Here is a 22,623-nt window from a genome sequence, read left to right as displayed (position 1 = left end):
CATCTTGTTCCTAGAAGGACAATGCCACCCGCTGCAGACAGCTGTGGGGGCAAAGTGTCGTGTGGTCTCAGGGGACGCGGTGCTGGTAACGGCCAGGAGCAGGCAACGCGGAGGACGTAATGTTCAGCAAGGGCTTCATGCTGTCAAGGGGTTGTAAGTTGTGAATGATTGTGTCTTTCAAAGGAAAAGACACTGTGTGTGACTGTAGGTGTATATAGATATATATGTGCATGTATACACACCTCAGCAGAGGCTGGCAGTCTGTGCTGGGGAAGGATCCCTCCACACTTCCCTGGCTTTGTACCCTTCTTCAGACATTGTCTTCTGGTCATCAGTACAGCCAGGATGCTGGGCTGCCCAGACTGTTGGTTTAACCTGATTCAGCCTTTTTTTATCGTGGTACAAGCCCAACTTAAGAAAGGTGGCAGGGAGGAGGGGGCAAATGTGAACTTGAGGGGGGCTCTCCTTTGGAAGGAAAACCCTGAGGAGGTCTCCCACCTGGTGTGTGGCGGCAATGGGGCTACCTTCTGAGGTCTGCCGTTCGCTTGGGGTCAGCTTTTGACGTGCACAGCCTTGCTCGACTTGTCTTCGTTACCTTTGCCAGCGGGCAGGTTTGAGGGGTGAACCATGGATGTAAGCAGAACAGGAATCCGGCTCCCAGGGCTGCTTTTTTCCTAGGTGGAAGCCTTTAGCTCCGAGTGATTTCACACACTTTCAGGTCAGGAGGGTGGAGATATTGACCTGATGTCAATTCTGTATAAAGAGCCAATGCTCCCAACAGAGTAATGAGGACGCGCATGTGCCTTAGGCACCTGTTGGCCTGGTTAAACACAGCGCATAGCTGGGTGCATCTGGTTTGACATTACCTACGTAGCTGGTGGTTCTGGTGGGAAAGTCTGGTTTAATAATTCCTTCTATATGTTTTAGTGGAACTAAATAGACCTATTTCTAAATGGGAAGTGGCCTCTGTAAAGCTAATGCTTTGGAAGCTGTGCAGGGAGTTTTATTAGTCCTTTTCTACTCGCCTCTAAGGAAGAAGATACAAGTCACGTATTGTATGCTTGCGTTTTTCAGATGGGACATTGAAGACTAAACCTCTCTTTCTCTGTATGGATCTTAAAGTATCCATGGTACTCTTGTCGTTCCCAGTGCTGAAGTCTATTTCTATTCAGTGAGGCAATTATATTCTGGCTTGAATTTCATTTTATACTGCTCTCCCGGCCTGAAGCCTGTAAGGCTGGGCTTTGTCCTCAACTGTTTGGCACTTTTTCCTTTTCTTCCCTGCTGACTGAAATGTGGGCTGGGCTGGCTTTCAATGTCCATGCAGAAGTAGCTGCATTTTGCGATGCTCTTCATGTGGTGAACCTGAGCTGACTAACAAACATGCAAGTAACTCCATGCATAAAGCCCTGTGCTGCAGTTTTATGATACTTTAAAAAAAAAAAAAAAAAGTGTAATTGAATCAAACTTTCTACTCCTTTTTTGTCCCTGTTTTTAGCATTAAGCAGAGTTCCCGATCCTCTGAGGCAGCTGAAGATGAAAAGGACCAGCGCACAGTGACAGTCAACCCCTCTCACATGAGAAAGGCATTCAAGGTCATGAATGAATTACGGAGGTACACTTTTGACTTAATGGGCACCCTCTCTGGTTTAGCAGAAATGTGTTGATTGGAACAAGAAGGCTTCTAGGAGACTTAGGGAAAAAAAAAAGTGCCATCTTTGTCACAGCTAACAGTTGCGTGTAGGATATTAATAAACAAGTAGGAAGAGACAGCTAAAATATAGCCCTTTTGTAGTGGGTTGCTCTTCCCAGTCTCAGACCTCTCTATCTTCCCAGAAGAAGGAAGCCAACTATGGCTCAAAAACATTATCTGAGCAATAGTCTTCATTTGTAGATGATAATTCATTTAGGCTTTTCCATTACTTACAGCAAATTCAGCTGTAAAGTATGTTCTTAACTGAGCTAATGGTCTGAAAACCAATAATAGAACATTACAGACATTAAGACACCTACACATAATTACAGACCAAAGATTATTAATGTACTGTTCTTATTCTCTTTAACTAGCAGCGTCGCTCAGTCTGGGCTTAGCACTCCAAAGTAGGGGACGAAAAACAAAGCAACAAGTCAGGAGGAATGTCAGTTTTCTACTTGCAAATTTAAAAATCCTCATATTCGTTAAAAGAGAACACCTTGGCCTCTACATAGCTGCGTGGGCACAGGGAGAATGGAGGCTGAAAAAAATACCAGCAAACAGTGTCTTCAGAAACCACTGTCATCACATCAGCAATGTGGTGGCAGTGTTTAAACCCAAGTTGTTTCTTGGTTGTTGTTATCCCACCAACCAGATAGAAGTTCAGTGAACATTTCTCCAGCTAAGTCATTTGAGTCCTTTACCATTCAAGTAGAGACTTAGGAACCCAATTTAAAAAATAATTCCTATGGAAAGTCCATGTGTCATACACATGAACATACGTGCTGCCTAGCTATCCAGATGCTATGAGGAAAGCAGATGACACCCTTTACTCTTCCTGTATGTTCAAAGTATTCAAAAGGTGCTGTAACAGCCACCTCTCTTCTGTGGATTAAGTAGTTTCCCAATACACACGTTCTCTGGTGTGGAGAAGGATTAGAAATGGCTCCTTCTACAGAAGTCTGACAGTGATTCTCAGTTGCATAGGAACAGAAGGGAAATATTCTTCCCTTGGAACAGTTACATGAAGCAGAGTATGTTGGGTTTTTTTATTGTCATCCCTCTAGTCCTTTCTTTGTACTGAAAGCAAAGGGTCTGAAAATAGAGGTTTGTGCAGCTATATTCAGAAATCTATTGTGCTACTATTATTCCTTTGTTAATTGAGGAATAGCTGGAGACAGACAACATTTCTTCAGTGCCTGTAGTTAGCCAGATCTTGTGCAATACTAAAGTGATAAAACATAGAAGACTGAAAGCTGCCCTTAAGAACCTGTTTGATGTTTTCTTCTTCTGGGCACTCCTTTCTGTCAGCTCCTGCTGCTGTTCTGGAATATACAATGTATGTGCATTGAGCTTGCGCATCAGTGTTAAGAGCTGTCTTGAATAATAGTGCCTCCATTCAAACGCATCCAGAAATCTCATACAGAGGGCCTAGAAAACTCTTGCTGAGCCTCTAGCCTATTTGCTATATGTTGCTTACTTGAAATTTTAGCTTTCAAGTGTAGATGAAATTAATGTCATGAGTGGTACTTTAGATTCTAAACTATAGTCCAAAGAGGAACTGAACAGGGCACCTTTTGTCTAAGCTGAAGGGAATGAGGAAGCCTCCATTAAGAGACTGTTAAAGAGCTCCCCTCGTTGCCATCACCCCTTCCAAACTGGGGTGAATGTTGAGCACAGACTACCAGTTCCTACTTACTGGAGAATCCTGTTTTCCAGCTATAACCCTCCAGTTCACAATTAGTTTTGTTCATGTATTCCACTACATGGAGGAGAACAGGAGACATACCTAGTCCCCTAGAAGCTCTGTGTGTGTTTATTTGATACGCAGTTTCCTAAAGACAAAGTGCAGTGTGGTGATAAGCATTTCTGAAGAGAAGGTGACATCTAGATTTACAGATGCTGATCCTTTTTCCGGCTTGATATTTGAAAAGAACACCCTCATTTTGCATTTGTATGCTCAAACATCTTAAACCACCTTATTGGGAGGCTGAGCACTTCTAGCTGTCTGCATCTCCGAAGCCCTGTGCAAACATTAACTAATGAATCCTCAAAGGACATACGTGGGGTTGGTAGAAAAGGTCACTAGTTAATGAAGTGACTTTTCCAAAGCTGTACAATGAGTCAGTGGGGGAGCTCAGAAATTTTTTGGTTTCCATTTGGAACCCCGGGCTTTATCCCAGTGACTCTTAATCCCAGACTAATTCATGTGGTAAACAAAGTTATCGGGCCCACATATAAATTCTAGTGACTGACGTCTCTGACAGCCAGAGCCAGTCAGCGCTGGGAGATGTTTTGGTGGTCACATTCTGTAGGGCCAAACATGGAAGGAAGTATAGAAATAACTTCATTTTTCTGCTCTACCTCTCCCCCGTGGGAAGATGAAAGCACTGCTGGTGTTCCCTTGCGTGGCTATTTCTCGTCTTATAGATCTGCCAGAGGTCGACTCCAGGTAGCGCCCAGACTCTTAAGCTCTTCTGTGCCTTCTCCAAGCCCTGCTTGTCTGAGATGTGGAGGGACCCCCTTACCCATCTGTTCTTCAGGTAGCATGTGTACCTAGTTTGGCTTCCAGACTTTTTTCCTGGGAAAAGCAGTACCATAGGCAGGGCTGCAGCGTTGGGAGGACTCGAGCTTTGCTTTGTAGGCAAACACTGATAGGAGCTGGTAGCTGAAGGATTAGAGGACCTTCCACTGGGATTTGGCAGAAGCTCAGGGGCTTTGTCTGTAGTGGTGGGACCTCTCCTTAATTTTTCAGGCTATACCAATGTAGCTTTTTGCCTGACCAGGAATTCTGAAATGATTTTCGTCTTTTCTGGTGTTTTTCCAGCAAGCGGCTCCTCTGTGATGTGGTGATTGTGGCCGAAACTGTGGAGATGGAAGCCCACCGCGTGGTCCTTGCGGCCTGCAGCCCTTATTTTTGTGCGATGTTTACAGGTACTCTCCTCAACACCAAACACTGTACTGGGGTTGAACGGGCCATTGCAGATCCAGAGGCTTCTGGCTGTGTCTCTGGTAGGAGCTGCAGCACAAGGCAGTAGGCATGGCCTGCGGGGAAAGGATTTCCCTGAGAGAAGTACGGTTAGGTCTGCGGCTGGCTACACTTGAAGGATGATGCTGGTCATCCTTGGATAATTCCTTGAGGCGCAGTATATGGCTATGGGGCAGCTGCATGGGTTTGAGGTGAGTGGGTAGCATATGAGTCACAGGAAGGTTACTATGAGGTTTGGCTCACTGCTTTTCGTTTTTTTTTTTTTTTTCCCCCCCTTAACAAGACCTTGGGTCATGAAAACACATCGTTAACATCAAGCACGTGTGCATTGCCCTAAATGTTCATGGTGCACATCAAAGAAGTTGTTGGCACAGGAACTGTAGTTTCAAGGCTCAGCCCTGCCGATGCTGATTTGCAGTCACGGATGTTTAATCTCCCATGGCACTTTTTGCTGCTGCCCAAAATAACACCGTTGTTCTCTTGATCCCAGTGTGTTTTAGCAGCCCTGCCTCTTTGCAGGGTGTGTTGTTGCAGTCTGGTGTATTTTGGTAATGACAGATACAACTTCAGTGTGAAGGGAAGAGGACAAAATTCTTGCTCTGATCTCATGATCGCTATAGCATGGGCCCTTGGGGGGCTGTGCCCAGGCGGGGCAACAACAAAAGCCGTGCCAATCCCAAGGCCGGGGAGTCACCAACTTACTTAAGTCATACTAGTAAAATTAGTCTGGTCAGGAGCTGCTTAGCTTCCTTTCCTTTTCCATGCCGTCCTTTCCAGGACAGGAGCTGACTTAACCAAATACAAAGAAAATGATTGTATGCTCCAGGGAATTTGTTACCGTCCCTCAACTTCAGCATAAATGAGGTTTGGGGTTTTTGGTCCTGTTTCATGTTCTTTGCCTGTGGTTTAAGGGTTGCTTCTTCCTTTTAAAAACCTTGGGATTAGACCTTGTTTTATTTGCTTTACTGGAAGGAGAACACAGCATTTCTCAGGCAAAAGCTTGTCATTTGGGAAGCTTTTTTCTTTTCTGTAATGAAGAGGAGGGGAAACCTTAGGTGTAAACAGATGTCTGAATGTGAGATGAAATGTGAGGTTTGCCACGGTGGCTTCGTCAGTGTGGAGACCTTTTGTGTTTTCTGGAGCACTGGCACTGCTCTGTGGAGGTGGGTATTGGCCGTGGTGGCGAGGCAGAGGAGCAAACCCTGCTGAGAGGCACCTCGAGGAGGACTTGCGAGTACTTGTGGTGCTTGTTCCTGATGAGAAGTTTAAAAAAGAAAAATTATTGGAAAATCCCTCTGATCCTTAGAGGTCACCTGAGTGGGAAGGCGGTGGCGTGGGGCTGCTCATGTTTCCATGCAGGAATTCTCCGGGCCATGTAATCCCTCACGCCGCAAGTTAAACAGTAATCAGCTAACCGCTGTCATGTGGCTGGCTCGGCAGCTCCCCTGGGCTGGGTGACAGCCTTGGCGGCTGCTGGTCCCCTCCCCTGACGCGTCCTCGGGGGCAGCGGGTTGGGCAAAGACCCATTCTCCCTTCGCTTTTGGTCCAGCTAGTCCCAAATTTCTAAGGTCTGGATCTCCCTCTTGCAAAGACTGAGTGTGTGATCTCCTTCCAGCCATGTGGCAGTTCCTTCTCTGGAGGGGAGGTTTTAAAATCACAGCTTGAACATTGTTTTGGTTTGGGCTTTTTTTTCTGTGGGGTTTTTTTGGGTGTGTGTGTGTTTTTTTTTTTTGCATTGCACATCAGCCACGCAGCTCAGGGGCAGCCGCATTGCGTGGGTGTTTGCAGGATGGGTGCAGGATGGATGGAGTGGGAGCAGCTTGTGCACGCTGAGTCCCCGCTGCAGGAGCCGCTTTCTGGGGGCGTGGGGAGCCGGAGGGGTCCCCCGGCGGTGCTGGCAGCCACACAGCAGTGAATGATCAGGGTAAAGCTGTGAACAGCGGGAACCAAACTGAGACCCGCAGCACGCTTCGCCTGATGCGTGCTCTGCAGAATCCAACCCTGTAGGTTGGGCCTGACTTTGGACTCGTGGGTGACCCCGTGATGACGTTCTTAATGATCATTCTTAAACCATCTAGTGTCCTCTGGTTAGGCATTTCTCTTTGAAGTAGCCTTGGTGAGTCCTAAAATAAATGGGCACATCTTCCATTTGTGTCTTCCACTGCTGAAGGAGACCCAGCACTTCCTAACTGAGTGTCGCTCCTTACTGGCTTTCTAGGTCATTTTGGATGGTGGCTGCTCCTTGTTGGCATCCCTCTGTGGGGACGGTTGGTGACAGTAATTTCCATCTGTTTAGAAGAAAACATAACCGTTTCAGAAAGGGTAGCAGGTACTTCAGTGATGCTGCTGGGACTGCTCCTGCGAGATACCTGGGGGCATTTCAGAAGTGCTGAAGGAGGAAGCAGCAACACACAAACCTCCCTCGCAGGTCTTGCGTGCTGCTTCACACTGCTTGCCCCGTGCGCGAGAGGCTGTGGCTTTGTTATCCGATGCGCTCGTGTGTTCTCCTTCCGCATGTCTCTCTGGCTTAGGAAACGACAAAAGCTGTAGCTGTGCACCGGGAAGCCTCTCTGGAGCGCAGAGCATAGGCGGTAGGGCAAGCTGCTGTGCTGGGTGAACAAGGCACTGCGAGCGGCTGCAGTTTAGCCTGTAGTTTGGTGACAAAGCGAGAGAGCGGGGGGGAATGGAGAGAGCGCCGTTGGGTGCTGAGGGTGGTGCATGAAGAGGTTGCCTTCATGAGGGGCTGGTGTCTGCAAAGTCTGTCCCCTAAAGAGGGTCTTCTCGGAGCCACTTGGCCCGTTTTACCTGCCTTTAACTCCCTCCTACCCTGTCCCTCGCGTCTGCCTGACCCAGCGGTGCGGGGACGGGGTCTGTGCAGCGCCTCGTGCAGGGCAGTCCTGCTTCTTTCTCGGCACAGCCCTTACGTATGAGAGGATGCTAGTGCTTTGAATTATTCTGTAATTAAGATACTGGGAAAGGCTTGGATCTGACTTGTGAAAAATATCTTAGGGGGTGGATTTTGTGGGCTTTAGGCTCTTCCTCACTCCTGAGCGTTACAGGCACGTCTGGAGCAGCATCCTCTGGCACGTGGTGGGCACTCCGTCGTGCCAGCGTGTCTGGAGGGGTTGGATCCCATCTGACCGTGGGACACAGCACCTGAGACTCCCCTTTGTCACCGTGAGCTGGGCTGTTCCCAGAGCAGAGGCAGCGGAGGCCGTTAGTATGCAGGGCTGGCAGCTTGCTGGTGGGTGTGGAAGCCCACACAGCCTTTATTTTTGTTGCCTGTGTCACATGAATGCCACAAAGATGGATGATGTTATCAGATTGGTCCCTCCAAGCTATTTCTGCATCGCTCTCCGGGTGCGTGTGTCGGAGCCTCCCCTCTGCCCCATGGGTGCCGGCAAGTGCCACAGGGCTCCGGCTCCTCCGCTTGCCCCTCGCCACGCAGGTGGGATTTAGCTGGGTGCTCCTTACGGACACTGCCAGCTCCACACAGGCTGATGGGGACTGGTCTGTCCTGAGAAGCCCCCTCTCATCTCTGGAGATGTTTGGGGTTTTTTTTGTGTGTGGTTTGTTTTTTTTTGTTGTTGTTGTTGCTTTGTTTTGTTTTGTTTTTTGACGGGGATGGAAGTGTGTGAAGGAGATGATGTTTATTTTTTCAATTAAAAAGTCCTACCTGATTTGAAGGCCTCTCAAATGTAGGTCATTTATCCCTTTGTACTTGTACATCTGTATTCATGGGCTTCTCTGGATAACATGTTATTATTTAATTTTAAAAATTGAACTTGGGGCAAATATTATTTCAGTCTGCATTTCCCTTGGGACATTGTTGGCTCTTCTAATGCTTATGATCTGACACTAGTCCTGTTATTTACCTCCTTATTTGCGTTCAGTTTCCAGGATCCAGATTTTCCTCAAGCTTGGACCCCCTTCAGCATCTGACTTAATGTGCCCAGCCACATCTTGTCGCACGCTGTACAGAGATGTAGGCTGTAATTACTTCTTCCATAGGCTGCAGGAACTATTTTTCCACTTAATCCCACAGCAGTACTGAGTCACCAGATTTCTTAGAGTTGTGATTATTCATGCCCAGGTTTAAGAATTGACATTTCTTCACGCTCTCCTTTGTTTAGCTTTGTTTTTTCACTTACCGTTTTCTTTCCGCTTGGGAGTTCGTTCTTTCTTTTCTGTGGTTCCTCAAGATCTTGGTGATTAAAGCCTGGGTGAGGTCACCATGCGCGTGGACACTGGAAGGCCCCCGGGGAGTCCTTTCTCCTCTCCCCGCAGCGTGCTTTTGTTCCTGTGACGCGCGCCCGCTACGCGCGGGGTACGCGTGTATAGTGCCTGCACAGCGTTGGCCGCCACAGCGATGGGAAGGTGCACATAAAGCACCGGCTCATGTATAGGCTCTTACGCAGATATGGGTTTTACTTGTGTATCCATGGGGGAAATTATTGCTCTAGTTCTGCATTTTTTTTAAGTATTTGTTTTTTTAAAGTTAGTATTTGGAGAAAGCATACGGTTTGGATGCAAGGGCTGCCTTGCCTCTGAGGTGTGAGGTTGGAAAGGAGAGAGATGAGAAATACGGCTTTCTGCACAGGCGCTTGGCGTAAGGTGTAACTGTGTGGACAGGTTACAGCAGGGTAGTTTAGGAGAGAAGCTTGCAGTGCAGTGAGTGTAATTTCTGGCACGTGTGCTTCTTTTCCTCAGCAGGTTTCAGGTTCTTTCTAAAGAAAGAGGGTAATGCTGCCTTGCTTTTATTGTAGAGTGTACCACAAAGCGCCCTAACTTAGCTGTTGCAACTTGCACATCTACATATATATATATAAAAAAAATTTAAAAAGTATTTTAAATAAATACATTTTTTTTTTAAAAAAGCCCTCCTAGTTCTTGTCCACAGTCTCTTTTTAGCCCCTATATGTGTTTGAATGCAGGTGAACCATGGCAGGTTCTTTTCTGGCAAGAAATTGAGCTTGTTGCATTTATTGACTTATTTTACACTAGTGTCTTCAGCTGTTGATATGTTGGCATTAGGAGGTTCTGGGAATCACTAGTTGTCCTTCAGTGGTCAAGGATAGTGCCAGGACACTCTTTTAGTCAGATACCAGGAGGATGTGCTGGATGTATGGGGAGCAAGGGCCTGCAATTAGGTCCTGCAAAGAAAACTTTAACTGTCCTTTTGCAATGAATTTCAGGAGACATGTCTGAAAGTAAAGCCAAGAAGATAGAGATAAAAGACGTTGATGGGCAGACCCTGAGGAAGCTGATTGATTACATCTACACTGCCGAGATCGAGGTCACAGAAGAGAACGTGCAGGTAGGTCTGGTTCAGTGGCTCCTGTGGAGACCTGAGTAAAAAACTTGAAACTCAAAGGCACAGGTCCTTTGGGGGTGAGTGATCTCTTCAGGCTGCAGAAAGTAAAAGGTTGAGCTTGAAAAGAGCTACTTCCAGCCTCTGTTTAGTCTTGAGGCACTTCGCTGCTTTCCCCCTGCTTAAGTCATGTTCCATTTAGCTTTTGTGTTGAGCTCTTATAATGAGAGTAGGCATTTGCCTTCCAAGAAGCTGTGCTGACTTGTGGGTCAGTCTGTCGAAGGTCAAAACAGACTCAAACAAGCAGTGAGTCAAACGTTGTTTTAAGGTCATGGCAGAGGAATCTGGCTGTTAGTTTTTAAATTCTTCTGAGTAGTTTGAGTTGTTTGGCAGAGCTCTGAGTGGAATATATTGTTCAAATGAGGGCATTCTTCCTTTTTTTGTGTGTGTGCTCTCCGTCTTGAATTTCTTTGAGGTAAATATTTGTCTAGAAGTGGAAAGAGTAATTGAAAGCGGGATGCTCAGGAAGAGCGCGTTTCGCCTTGTCACATGGCTGTGGTTGCTGTAAAGCTTTTTCTTTGGCTCTACTTGTATTTATGGTAATAAAATGGCTATGCACTTAGCCACTGATTTCTGGAAGGGACTCTGGGAGCTCATGTGCAGACATGCTTTTTGGTTGGTCTCTGTTTTTATTTGCAAGTGGCAGTTTGAGTCTGTTGTCTTCCTCACTGTGACTTGGATGTTGGTCAGGGTAACAAATCTGAGTCCGTGATGCTGGTGAGAGGGGGGCAATGTTGTTGCGTATGTTCTGTTGACCTAATTAAGATGGCAAAATTAGACTAGTTCTGCTCGAAATGAAGTTCTTCTTGTGGATGAGACGCTCTTATGCTCCAGTCCCTCAGGGAGAGTGCAGGATCTTGCTGAGCTGTTGCTCTTCCTGAAGGAACTTTGACAAAACCCCTGAGCTATGTCCACTTTGCAGTCTAAGCCCTGTGCCATCCTTCATGACCTCAGTCTGTGAGTGCCTTTTCTTGTCCCTTCTGCCCCACAGTTCTTACAAACTTGACTTTCTGGCATGCTCTCAGCCTGGCACTTGTCACATTGGTAGGAGTGTGGACCCTGGTTGGCCTATGATGGGGCTGTGCAAGCGAGGCTGCTGGGGACCAGCAGTGAGGAGACCTTCAAGGTACGGTTATGGCAAAGAAGCTGAGGCTCAAAGCCAGCTGTGAGTTGCTTGGGTTAGCTGCCTGCTGCATAGACCGTGCTTAATTACAGTGTATCGTCAGGGTCATAAGGAGCTGAGATACAACATTACTTCAGTGGGGAAGTGGGGTGGAGTTCCTTGGACCTCTGGGATCTCCCATTGCTGGAGGGAAAATGACATTTTCACAGTATGAGGCTGGTCCCTCTCCCAGCGGGAAATGTGAAGACTATATTCAAGTGCTTTCTGAAACGTACGCTTTCCTTCCATGCTGCTGGTTGTTAGGTGGCCCAGAAGCACCCACTCGGCACATGGGACGTGCTGAGCTCAGGATACCATCTGGTGTGCTGGCCCCAGTCAGCCTGCCTTGAATGAAGCTTGCTTGAAGTGACTACATGTGCTCTGGCTGTTTTCCCATGAGAGCATTTCAGCGCTTGAGTACAGCTGCACCTGGGTGTAAGCAGTGCCGTGGGAGCTGGGGCGGGCTGGAGCGCCAGCTCAGTCCTGCTCTGTGTTGGCAGCATAGACCTGCCCAGAAGGTCGATGAAGAAGTCCAGATGTTACCTTTTCTGAGCAACCGGAAAGGTATCTTTTTTAGGAAAGCCTAACAAAAGCCTGCCTTCTGTGGCCTAGGGATTACGAAGACTTGCACAAAGAGCCCTGTCTATATTTTGCCTCCCATCCCTCAAAATAAGATAAAAAAACTCAAAGTAAGTTTGGTGACTACTAAGATTTGGGCATAGTGTTTTTTCTCGGTCTAATAAAGCAGGTCCTTTTACTACAGGACTTATTTAAATAACCACTCTGTGAGTAACTCTTTTTAGGGTAGAAGTAAATTAATTCATGGGAGCTAAGAAATGAAGCTGATCTAAAGCAAGATTAACGGATTAGTTGAAATTTTATTACGTGTTAAAAACATCCATGTTGAAAATGTTTTATGGAATTTATTATCACTTTGTGATGAAACCAATAGAAAGTTTAAAGAGAAACTTCTGTCCAGTCTCTGGGTGTTTTACCCCTGAGGAGAATGCTATAAATAGGTTAATATTCAACTGTGGCCACAGGAAGAATAGTTTACAGAAAAGTATATTCTGTGATTCCTTGGAAAGGTTCACATCAGTGAAAGCAAACAACACGAACAACAAAATATTAAGCTCCTTGCGGTCTCTGGTTTGGATTAGCAATGTCAGTCTTGGGAAGAAGTGGGCAGGTTTGGTCCTTTGCGTTGTCACATCCTCCGCTCCACAGCTCTGTGTTGGCCATCCAGCTGGAAAGATGCCTCAGTAGTGCTGGTCTGCGTCGTTTCGGCGATGTTCCTTCGCAGCCGTGCTTGAGCATGGCGAGACTTTCTCTTTTCCTAGCAGATACCTCCTGAGGTCTTCTATTGCCGTGTCATGAGCCCTGTTTTTCTAGTAGGGTGAGGATGCGTTTTGAAAAAGGGGTTTTGTGCAGTTTGACGCACAGCTTTTCAGACCTCCTCAGTAGCCGGAAGAAGCAAATTCTAGGTGTAGGTGCCGGGTAATTTCATTGTAGAAACTATAAGAAAAAGTTTGCCAAATGGCATTAACTGAGCAGATGCAGCCAAGCTACCAAAACATGTGAATAAATGAAAAAAAATCCCAAAACCTGTCAGTGAGCAAAATAAAGTAAGAGCAGAACTGAAGTGTGAAAAAGATGAGCAGCAAAGGTAACATGGGAGTGTAGGAATGAGTGTTCCCAAGTGTGCTTGGATGCTGGGCGGTGCCCAGAGCTTCACAACAACAAGCCTTTTTACAGTCTTTCTGTTATTTCTTTTCTAACAGAAACCTGTCTGTCTTTGCTTTTATAGGCCTGGTATGGTGTTCATATGGTGTTCAGGAAGTCAGACTCTGTTTTTCTAAGCACGTATTTTTGTAGCTGATTGTCATTTCATTGTGCAAAGTGTTTTGGGGTCGTTTTTTTTTTTAAGTAAGGAAGGATGTGTGTACAAGGGGCCAAGCCTGTACAGTCAGTTCCAGTCATCGTCTATGTAGTAAATTACTGTGGGATTCATGCAATTTCTCCTCAACAGTATATCCCAAGTGTGCAGGTAAAGGGAATTTTCAGTCCACCCTAGCTCCATGAGGGAGAGCACTGAGCCCATATGGTAGCGAATACTCTCTTCTAACTCTGTTGGGGTTACATGGGTGAGAATCGCCCCGACAAATGCAATCCTGCTTTATGCATCGGAACTTAATTTTTAGAGTGAGATTTCAAGGCAGTATAGATGCAGTAGTAGGAAGGCTCCGGGATGATGGATGATAGGGAGGCTTCTATGCTGAGCAGTGTTTTGCCTCTGAACACACATTTGGGATTTAACCTCCCACTTGTTTGGAAGCCATGGCGCAGAGGAAGAACTTCTGTCTTCATTGCAGTCATGTTGTAGTCTCAGGAAAATCCACCCTGGGATTTCTGTCCCTGCTGCCTTCTGTTGTTCCTTTTCTGTTGCACCCCACGTCAAGGTTAGTTGTAAAGGTTCATATGCGTGACAAAAAGATCTTATTTGTTTGAAGGTGGAGCTTGGCAAATTTATTTGGAAGAAAGTTGTGCTGTGCAGTTTCTGTAAAAGTGAGGAAAAGTAAAGTGGGTGACTTGGAGATGTTCACATGCTCGCCTGCAGCCTTGGTTGACTTCAATGGAAACCATAAGCATGTGTCAAACAGAGCACAGGGCCTGCTGCTCCCTACCTGTAAAGCATAGCTGGTTGTTTTAACATAGCAATTCCCTGAATTTTTCAGTTAGGTCTTGATTTTGCAGCTGAACTGGCTGCATTGCTGCTTGCTTTCCAAGACTCACTTCAAACCTGCCAGCTTGGTGAAGAGTCGTAGAAGCAAAGTCCAGCAATGGAGAAGAAGTTCAACATAACACCCTTGAGCAGAGCTGAATTACAGGCGATTTGGGAGGAGGTCTCTCATTCTCCTAGGAGGTCCTGTGAAGACACCTGGACCTGTGGCTGTAGACAGTGAGTAAGTTCCTCTTCAGTATGTGGCACCCATCCTTACTGATGGCATTTAATTACTTGCAGGCAGCCTGAGAATGACCCTCCCAATTAAGAAAGTCGTTACCATTAGGGTTGTAATGATTCCCTGGGAAAAGTCCTGATTAACCTGATTTCACAATTAAATTCTTACAAATGGGTGCAGCGCATCACATGTGGTGTGTCCTTGTATACTACTACAGTTTGAGATACGGCTCATACAGAAGAAGAGTGAAGAGGTGTCTGGAAATCATCTGTTTGGAGGAAACAGATGTTGAAATGGTCAGCTTTGCAGACATTGTAATTGTAATAAAAAATGGCTTGAGAAAGGAGGAGGAAAGCTTTGCTAGAAGCTGTAGCATTTAATTTTCAGAAGTGTGCTTCTGCACCTCAGCGTTCTCTAGGGACTTTGGACTTCAAAACAAAGGAAGGCGAGTATCTGTGGCAGATGCAGTTTTGATGATAAAGGGATGATAAGTGGGTCAGTTCATCTCCCTTCCCCCTGTTCACTACAAAAGCTGCAGCTATAGTAGGTGCAAGCCCAGAATGAGGCAGAGAGTCTTTCAACTCTGCTTTAGGAGGTGCAATAGATCAGGGCTATCTTCCTCCCTGGAGCAAAAGCTCCTTGCCTTGCCTCACCCTCCTGGCGTGCTGGAGAGCCCTGGTCAGCAGCAGGGCTGACTTCTCTGGCATGTGACAGCACTTGGGTTGGGGGCTCTTGCTAGGCCTGTGGAAAGGCTTTTAAATTGGATTGGCCTAGTAGAAAGGTAAGGAGAAACTTGTGAATGTGGCACCGGAGGACTATGCTGTGTCTGATGGATGTGTCTCCACGTTTTTATCCCACTGTTCAACCAATGGACCCTGTATCTGCTCTGTGCGGTGAAGTTGAAGCTGCTCCCTGTTTTCTCTCTCGCTTCCATATTCCTTGTCCTTCTCATGCCTGCTCCTGGAGAGGTTTTGTGCCTCCCTGATCGTGCCACACATGCCTCTGCCTGGGCTCTTTCACCCCAGATGAAGCATTTAAGCAGAAGCACCGTTGTTCAGCCTCTGCACTGCCTGGCAGCACTTGGAGTGATACGGCCCAGTTGCCTTCCTTGCCCTGAAAAGCCATGTTACAGCAATGTGATTTTATCTGTTGTGCAGTTTAGAGCCGTTCAGTTAAAACTGAATATTTAACCTGCCTTGCAAACGCACGATCTGCTTGTTTCGCTGGTCACACATCCCCCTGGGAAGGTGCTTGGGAGCTGTGTTCCTGCTTGGGCAGATGTGCCGTCCCAGCTGTGGCTCTGGATGTGCTGCTGTACAGCCGGTACTCTGATTTGGCTTCCAATTTGACTAAACTGTCAAAGCTGTTTATAAGCTTTAATACATCCCCTGCCTTGGGGAGCTGCTCCTCTCCCAGTTTTGCAGAGGAGGAATGGTGTAGGCTGACTCATGGCCAAGGTTACCTGGAAGGCTGTGGCAGAGCAGGGAACTAAGCCCAGTCCCTGAAGTCCAGCGTTAATGCCCCGCTTACTGCATGAACCTTATAGCAACACAGAGCACTTTTGGCTGAAAGATGTTTCTAGTTCAGAGACATCAAAGACTTATGAAAGTATTTAATTGCACGGGCAATGTTCTGTAAAACCCGAGGTTGTTACTGAGTCTGCAGAGCGAGGGAGCGCAGCCTTAGAACTAGATGGTTATGGGTGTGGGTGTGGGTGTACATATGCCACCCCCCACCCCCCCGATGAGGTTCTGGGCAGAATTTATTTAGCAAAGAAGTCGGTCTCGGTAGCAAAATTATGACATAGTTTCAAAAGACGATTGCATTTTGGTATGGAGGCTGGTAGAGAAGCCAGCTCTCTGTAAATCGTTCACAGTGGCCGGAGCTCAAATATTAAGACCCAAATCCAGACCCAAGTGAGTAACTTGCCTGGATATTAATGGGGTTGCAGTTTGGTCCTGCTGCATGTTTAGGCAGGGCATTTCCTCTTGTTATTTCTAAAGGAAACAGACTTCGTGCTAACGGATATCCTCTGCTTGCTTTTCACCTTCCCTGGTAAAAACAAGATGAGTGGTGAGATGTTCAGCTGGGAAATAAGAAAGAGAAAATCCACTCATCTCTTGATAGGCTATTTATAACCTGCTTCTAAAAAGTGTTATATAATAATGCCTCTTTGCCAGTAACTGCAGCGGTGTAAGGCTCCTACACTGCCCTCTCAACCCAGCACGAGGCTGTAAGAGCACTACTAGGATGTCGGGGGGCTGTAGCATGTGTGTATTCACGATGGTAGCGAGTACTTTCTGTTTTAGAGGCAATACCCCAAAACACTCGAGCTAAGCAGCCCGCCGGGGTTTGCAGGCAGGCACGCTGGATGGTTGGGGGGTGCGTGGAGGAAGCTCTGGCTGGCGTACGGCCAGAGGTGGTTTGCAGGGAGTCTGACTTCCTTACCCACAGCCCTTACGCAAGTCAGGTGCTCGCCTTTCTGCTGATAGAAGGAGATGGATGGTTCAGCTACATAGAAGGTGGTTCACAGCTAGGTTTCAAGAATGCGAGAGCATTGCTATCTTGATTTAATCAAAACCACAAACTAATCTCCTCCTGGCATCAAAAGGCTTGAGCCAACACGGGCTCCAGGGTTAATTGATTTTTTTTTTTTTTTTTTTTTTTTAATTGAGGTGGCTGCTTGGCAGCAGTCAGACACCGTATAGCTGGGCTGGAGCTAGAATGTGTCAGTGGCTTAGAAAAGACGTGGGGCAAGTTGTGAGCGTCCTGCCCTGATGTGGAACAGGACTGTGTGGGGAGACGGGCAGGGGCAAGGGAGGGAAGGGATGTCTTTTTCCCTTTTCTGCCATCAAGATCTAGGGAGGTGATTGCAGTTAACCTGTTTGTTTTGCTTAAGAGCCGCTTGTTTTTTTTTAACTTGGAAATGATTTTCCGGAAATCTGTGCTCAGATGGTGAGCACAGATGCCCAGTTGGAAGGACATGTGTGAAGCAGCCAGAGCTACGGAAGAGCTGGGATAAGACATGTCTGCAGTTGCTGTACAACATAAGAAAGGAAATAGCTGATGTCACGGGCCGTAACATCCCGACTGACTTTATTTTCTGCTTCCTGCCCCGCTGACTGGCCTCAAAGATGGTCTTTCCAGCAGATGTCACATTCCTGAGCTACTTCTGTCTCCCTTTTCTGCACTTAGTTTTGTAGATACAAAGCGGTACCTCATTTTCGGATGTAGTCATGAACCACAGTTGTTTTATGTGAGTGAAAATGAGGGCTGTTGATTTGAATATTTTGGCCGCATCTTTCCTGAGAGTCTTTCTGTCACCAAAACCTTCTTGAGCTTCTGTGAACTCCTTCTCTACCATGGCAGTTTGGACACGCTGCTCACAAACCAATACGGGTTTGTTGGAAATAAGAAAGTTCAGGCTTTGAGGGTGAATGAGTGCTGGGCTGCTATGGGCTTTGAATGTGATGGTAATGCATGTAGATAACATAAAGCTTTTCAGTGATGAAAAAAATAAATCTGTGTGCAGGACCTACCTGCAACAAAGCCAGAAATCCAGGTGTGTCCATGGTTGCTTGCGTTTTGTCCTCCCTTTACTTGCCTTGATGTCTGGTCTTAGCCCAGCATGAGATAACTGTTTCCATCTCTTAGCACAGACAGGCATCTTCTGCATACAGATAGTGCTCAAATTTTAACCTTCCTTGTTGTACCCCACAGGAACGTGTTCCTGTCTGAAGGGGAATTACACCTAATTTGTGCAAGGTATGAATCAAACTCTAATTCCCCTTTCTTGCCTTTGCAGGTTTTGTTGCCAGCTGCTAGTTTATTGCAATTGATGGATGTTAGAAAAAACTGCTGTGACTTTCTTCAGTCCCAGCTGCATCCCACGAACTGCCTTGGAATCCGAGCTTTTGCTGATGTGCATGCGTGTACTGAACTGCTGCAGCAGGCAAATGCCTACGCAGGTGAGGGAAGGGTCATCCGTTTGTTGAGTTAAACCTGCTTCCAGATATGATGATTCATAGGTTGAAGAAGATCAGCACATCCTGGTTGGTCTCTTCATGCTTCTAGTGTTAGAACTGGGAAGGGAATACTTTATTGGCTTGTAGACTTGTAACTTTCTGTGATGCTGCAAATTGTGAAATGTGGTTTGGTCACAGGGGAACACCTAAGGAGGTAAAGAAACCTGATCCTCTGGATCCCAGCCTACAAAATAGTTCCTTCGTATGTTCCTAATAAGCTCTTTGACTGCCTGTTGAACAGCACAGTGTTGGCGTGCTGGTGTCATCCCTGTGTACGCTGCCCCATGGGAGCAGCAGGCAATCTGGGGATTTGTGCATTCTAGGAATAAATGGCACCGGGCAAAATTGAATCTTGTAGGTGGCAGTGGGAACACTCAGCTAAAATTGTCATGCAGTTTGAGCCTCTGATCTGGGGAGCAATGGCCGCCTACCCCAAGGGTGGATAGACTCTTGCTTCCTTGAGAGCGGATGTGTTTCGTTGCAATAAGTAGGTGCAGGCAATGGCTTTCAGCATTTCTCCTCTACGTCTTAAATGTAAAGTTGTTCCAAGTGGCTCCATGCTCTTAAGTCCTCAGCACTTTCCAGTCTTCTCTGGTAGGGTTGCCCTTGACCTCTGCTTGGGAGAAGCTAGTAGTTTTTGCTACTCAGTTTGTTTTTCTGCTTTTCTGTCTATTTGTATAAGGGAAAAAATACACCTGCTGTCTCCCAGAGCACCTGCTCTGTCCTGCAAGATTTTCCTTGGTATGGTTTTGTCCTTAATTGGACCATAAGTAGGCTCAGTGGAATAAAAATGTGCCCACCAAGTCCTCCCCTATTCTCCTGCAAATAAAAGTAAAACCTTTTCAGCTGCTCTGGCTGTATTATCCCCTGGAGGAAAAGGTACTCTGGAAGGAATGGTTAATCGTGTAAAGGCTTGCTTGTAATATCTCATTATCCTTGCTTCCAGGCCCTGTTTAATCTTTAACCCAACAAGCAGTGCATTCACTGTATATTTATCTGGTTGTTTGGCAATTAGAAAGTCTGCTTTGTTGTTTTATTGGCCTTCATAAGTCCCAGTTAGTACAACAGCCCATGTAATGTTAATGGAACTCCATTAATAAAAATGTCATTAAAATTCTTTTCACTATGTTGTTTATGTAACAGCGTTAAACTAAGACAGAAGTCCCCAAGCTCAAGAGTCCATGTGTGCATGAGCTCAGTTACTTGAGAAATGCTTAGTTCTGGCCAATGGATAACTTTAGTAGGTGGAGGCGCCTTCTTGATGCAGGCACAAGTTACTTTTATTAAAATCAGCAAATATTTTTATTTGCTTCCAACTAATAACAAAAGATCAAATATCTTTCTACTGCCAGATGCCAGTCCAGAATGAACAGGAGGTTGTGTCCAGAAGTCAGAGTACATCCAGCAGCATTTCCTGCTTCTCAAGTGTTTAAGGCCAGGAGAGTTCATTAGATCTTATATTTTCCAGCATAACAGAGTATTAAACTTTATCCAGATACTGCTATTTTTAGTCAGAACCTTTGGCTTAGCTGTGGTGTTTTGGTCCCCTAAGGGGACCAAATAGGGTCTGTGGCTGGGGAAACCCAAGAGCCCTCTGCAGCACCAGCATTGGAGAGGAGTTCTTCAGGTATGATCTCCAAGGAGCTCCTCTCTGGAAGTTATGCCAGCTTGTGTCCCTGGAGTGCTGCTTTTTGGCAGAGGTGAAAACTAGAGGCAGACCTTGCTGTGGAGGCAGCTCTTAGGATATATGAGTCTGCGCTTCTCGAAGATAAAGGGATTAGGGCTTGAAAAAAGCTGCTTAGATAAAATGACTGAGATTCATATTTTCCCTATTTCAGTCAAAGATAAATGGGACTCAGGAAATGGCAGGTGAGATTAAATTGGTGTGTATATGTAACAAATGCTTGCAAAAATAAAATTGTCTGCAACTGGCTAACAACGATTTTGACCTAGGAATTATTTTTTAGAAAGTAATTGTTTCCTAGTGCCCTTTGGCTAGATGTAAAGCTTGACAGATTTGATGACCCTTTTTGGACCCATATTGCAATAGGTCATAATTCTTCCAGTTTGGGATTATAAGCAGGATGTGTATTTTGTTTTCAAGTGGCTCCCAAAGTTACAGCATGGAGGGATTTGGAAGCGAAAAGGGAGAAAAACAAGTTTATACAGTTGCGGACTTGAGTGGAAAGGGGCAAAGCTGCTGGGGAAGATGGGTGCTGAGGGTTTGGAGTGGGAGAAAGGTTAAATTTACACATTTGGGGGAAAGAAGTAAAAGGTGGAAGGAGAGAAGGAGAGCCGATCCCATGTGCATGCATGGGATGAGGATCCCCCTTGCCCATCTCTCCGTGTGCCTCCTCACATACAGATTCAGCTGGATGCCATGGGTTCCCTCAGTATTTGCTGCTGACTGGTATGCACCAAACTGACTTGTGTTATTTGAAATAACATCATATTTCTTTAACCTGCTCTGAGACTATTTTCTTGTTCTGCTCCACCATGCAGTTGTGGTGCATTGTTTGTCTCGGGTGCTCAGAGCTGTAATACCAGCAGTTCTCCGAATGCTGTAGTCGTTCCATTGACTTAAAGCATGGATTTCATTATAATTTTCTGTTCCCCCTTTTCATTTGTTGAACAGAGCAGCACTTTCCTGAGGTGATGCTAGGAGAAGAATTTCTTAGCCTTAGTCTGGACCAGGTTTGCAGTTTAATATCGAGTGACAAGCTCACAGTCTCCTCTGAAGAAAAGGTACAGTAAATTGTATAGCAACAGTGAATGTAAGAATGATGGAATGTTTCTAGATCTTACATTGGGAACTGTTCTTATGTTACGCTCCTTAGGGGCTTTTTTCCAACTGAGCTCATGTGGAAAGGAAAATTAATAATAATGTAAATCCTAAAAACACATAAAAATGACCTTCACTTGGTTGTTCTTTCTAGAAAGTAATGATTCTCAGATTCGTATCTCTTCCAAAAGCCCTGGGGGACAGAACTGAATACCTTTTCTCTCTGGAAAACTAGGACCCTCCCATCTGCTGTTCGTGTAAAGCTTGTGTTACCTGCCATAAAACCTCGAAAAAGGTGAATTTCATTAGGCCAGGGAGGAATATTGGCTTCTGTTGGACATCGGACAGAACAAGTAAAGGAGGCCTGCAACCAAAAAGGAAAGAAACTTTTTTCTAGCATCATCAGTGTTTCAATGGAAAAGGGAAAAAAAGGCACTGGTTGATGTTGTTTTGTGGTTTAAATGTTCAGTACATCTTGTGTAGTCTTGTTGTCCTGGGAAGGAGGGTGACCAGTGGTTATGGTATTTGCTGAACACCAGCTCCAGCCCCTTTCTCTGCTGTGGGCTTCTTGCGTGACCTGCAGCAGGTTTCTGGGGAGAGGTATGTGCCTTGGGTCCTTCGTCTCACCTCCAAATTGTTGCTACGGGGAGATGGACACCTGCGGGAGGCTACAGGAGAGGTTGAGGGTTATGTGGCTCGTGACTTCAGAACTGCTGTTGAATGCCTGCATTTTGGTGGGACAAGGCTGGAGCTGGGTGTGCTGAGCTGGCCAGACTGCGTGTCCAGGTGTGTGCACCATCCTGCTCAGCCCCTCTGGGCTGCAGATGCGCGTGTGCTTGTGCCCATACGGACTGTAAAGCTTGCCGGAAAACCCGCAGCACGTGAAGTGCGAATGCAGCGATGCTTCATTCAGATCCTGAGCCAGCAGACTCGGAGGCTTCGGGAGTGCGTTCCTGCAGGCGTAGGGCTAGCGTGGGCGTCGCGTGGGGTGCTGCTCGGTGCCACGCAGGCAGGGCCAAAAAGGGAAGAAACAAATGGCGTGACCTCGCAGCAGAATCGCTCTGCATGAGCCAAGCAGCCTGCAAAGGGAAGTGCAAGTTGAGTAACCAATTTTTCCAGTCCTGTGCAGCATTGTTAAAAAGCTTTTGTTGGCCTTGTGCCCAGAGAAATCAAAGTACTCCCTCCCTCATCTGAGCTTTATACAATCAAACCCAGTATTTCTTCAACTGTAAAAGTTGAGAATGCAAGGCAGTGGAAGGAAATGTAAGCATAAGCTGTATGTTGAAAACAACAGATAGGAATAACAGGAGATACGCAAAGCATGGGTTTGGAACATAAACATGAAATACGTGCTGGAGTCCAAAGAAATGCTGAAAATTGAGGACGGACTTTTAGGCTACTGTTTTGTATTAGCTTCATGACAGACAGTTTTCCTGACCTTTATTCTTCCTATCTGCTAACATGTGAGATACATATTATTAAAAAAAAAAAATCATACAATCATAGAACAGTTTGGCTTGGAAAGGACCTTAAAGATCGTCTGGTTCCAGCCCCCCATCCACGGGCAGGGACACCTTCCACTAGACCAGGTTGCTCAAAGCCCCGTCCAACCTGGCCTTGAGCAGTCCCCAGCATGGGGCA

General features: G+C 46.2%; 1 protein-coding gene across 1 annotated transcript in view; it reads left to right on the top strand.

Annotated features, from left to right (window-relative positions):
• The first annotated feature begins 1,502 nt into the window (after nucleotides 1-1,502).
• The window catches only part of LOC104624148 (kelch-like protein 3), a 38,030-nt gene continuing 16,909 nt past the window's right edge, over nucleotides 1,503-22,623 (top strand). The window contains exons 1-5 of the mRNA XM_010291440.1: nucleotides 1,503-1,615; nucleotides 4,521-4,627; nucleotides 9,878-9,999; nucleotides 17,981-18,143; nucleotides 20,836-20,945. Of these exons, the coding sequence (XP_010289742.1) occupies nucleotides 1,578-1,615; nucleotides 4,521-4,627; nucleotides 9,878-9,999; nucleotides 17,981-18,143; nucleotides 20,836-20,945 (540 nt within the window). The 5' untranslated portion in view covers nucleotides 1,503-1,577. The remainder of the gene's footprint in view (nucleotides 1,616-4,520; nucleotides 4,628-9,877; nucleotides 10,000-17,980; nucleotides 18,144-20,835; nucleotides 20,946-22,623) is intronic.

The sequence above is a fragment of the Phaethon lepturus genome, unplaced genomic scaffold (genome assembly GCF_000687285.1).
Source record: "Phaethon lepturus isolate BGI_N335 unplaced genomic scaffold, ASM68728v1 scaffold7450, whole genome shotgun sequence".
NCBI lineage: Eukaryota > Metazoa > Chordata > Aves > Phaethontiformes > Phaethontidae > Phaethon > Phaethon lepturus.
The sequence above is the reverse complement of the archived record's forward strand: the minus strand, read 5'-3'. Positions and strand labels throughout refer to the sequence as shown.